Genomic DNA, 1,483 nt, shown 5'->3' with positions numbered 1-1,483 from the left:
CCACCCCCCCCCCTTAAGTTTTGAACCTTTGCTTCACTTCCCAAAGAGCCCCTGTCTCAGCTCTGAGGCAAGTCCAGGCTCCAAGTGCCCCAATGCCTGTGTGTCCCCTCGTGCTCAACTCATGCCTTTCCAATGCTGTGGTTTGGCTGTGGTTCCCTGGTGAAAGCCATTCTCCAAATCCCACTGGGGTGGTTTTCGGGAAGGAGCATCGCTCCAGCGGGGCTCAGGGCCAGGCCAGCAGATGTGGGCACAGCAGGAAGCCGTGAGCAGCTGAACAGAGTCATGCTGCTGGGTGGCTGAACAGTGCCAAGAAAAACAATGTGGTCCAAGAAAAATGGACCAACAAGGGTCTCAGGTTGTGGGGGTAGAGGAGGATGAAGGGGTCTGTCTTGGCCGTGGAGGAAGGAGGGAATGGGGGGCTTGCTGAGGCTGCATTAAGAGACTTGCAGACCCTCTGGTCCTGTCATATCAGTTTTCCATCAGAGCCAAGATTTACTTCAAGAAGCACCTTTGGAGATGAAAATGCATGAAGAAGCTGATGGGACCCCCAAGGGCATTCCCAGTGTCCCTCCCCATCCTGTCTTTCCTGGGGAGGAAGGTTTCAACTGGGGCCTATGTGTGCACAGTTCCCCAATGTCCCAGTCCAGCTCTGATGTGCTTCCAGCTTCCCCCCCTTCCCCCTCCCCTCAAACAGCCTCCTCTGTGGGGCAGGGGGCACTCAGAGGCCAGAATAGATGGGCAGAACATGGTTAGGGTGAGCCCAGCATGCCAAGTCCCTGAGCAAATTCTCCCTAGGGACTAAAGGCAGGGATGGATGAAACTTGCATGGAGCTGCCACTCAGCAAGGGTGAAGGTACCTGAGGATGACTCTGCTGCCACGGGATGACAGGGAGTAAATTGCATCTCCCCTTTCTTAGCTGAGGGCAAAGCCTGTCCCAGCACACGGCAGGGTGCTCACTTGCTTGTGCAGGATTTTGGGGGGCCACACCCCCAGAGATTTACACCCCAGCCCCTTTGTGCAGCAATCTCAGGTGAGCCGGGCTCCTCAGCTGTGCTGGAGGCAGCTCCTGGCCAGGGCAGCCCGGCCCCGGTGTACGCACCTGGCTGAAGCAGGAAGCGGCGCTGGCAGCACACGATGGGCAAAACAAGGAGCTCTTTCAAGTGCTTGGAGGACTTTGCCCAAACCAGGCATCCTGCACCACTTCCCTACTGCTCGCGCTGTTGATCCAGTCCTCCACGTCGGTCCCCGGAGAGGACAGTCCAGAGAGCAGGTGCCCCCGATGGTGCCTGGCCGGGATGTCCCCAGGTCACCACGCCAGCACCCGCAGGGCATCAGCACTGATCCGCAGGGGGTCACCTCCGCCGCGACGGCATCCTCAAAGGCACAGAATGAACTCCAAGGCTTCCAGGTTCCTGGCATAGCCCACGAGGAAGTGGGGCTCCCTGTCGTGGACGCCCTCCAGCAGGATGTCCTCAGCCCGCT

At 58.7% G+C, this 1,483-nt stretch overlaps 1 protein-coding gene across 1 annotated transcript in view; it reads right to left on the bottom strand.

Annotated features, from left to right (window-relative positions):
• The window catches only part of LOC104387957 (chromosome unknown open reading frame, human C2orf54), a 3,453-nt gene that overhangs the window by 1,268 nt on the left and 702 nt on the right, over positions 1-1,483 (bottom strand). The window contains 2 exon segments of the mRNA XM_009996758.1: positions 1,101-1,201; positions 1,387-1,481. Of these exon segments, the coding sequence (XP_009995060.1) occupies positions 1,101-1,201; positions 1,387-1,481 (196 nt within the window).

The sequence above is a fragment of the Chaetura pelagica genome, unplaced genomic scaffold, assembly GCF_000747805.2.
Source record: "Chaetura pelagica isolate M959 unplaced genomic scaffold, ChaPel_1.0 scaffold264, whole genome shotgun sequence".
NCBI lineage: Eukaryota > Metazoa > Chordata > Aves > Apodiformes > Apodidae > Chaetura > Chaetura pelagica.
Note: the sequence above shows the minus strand (reverse complement) of the source record. Positions and strands in the feature narration are given on the sequence as shown.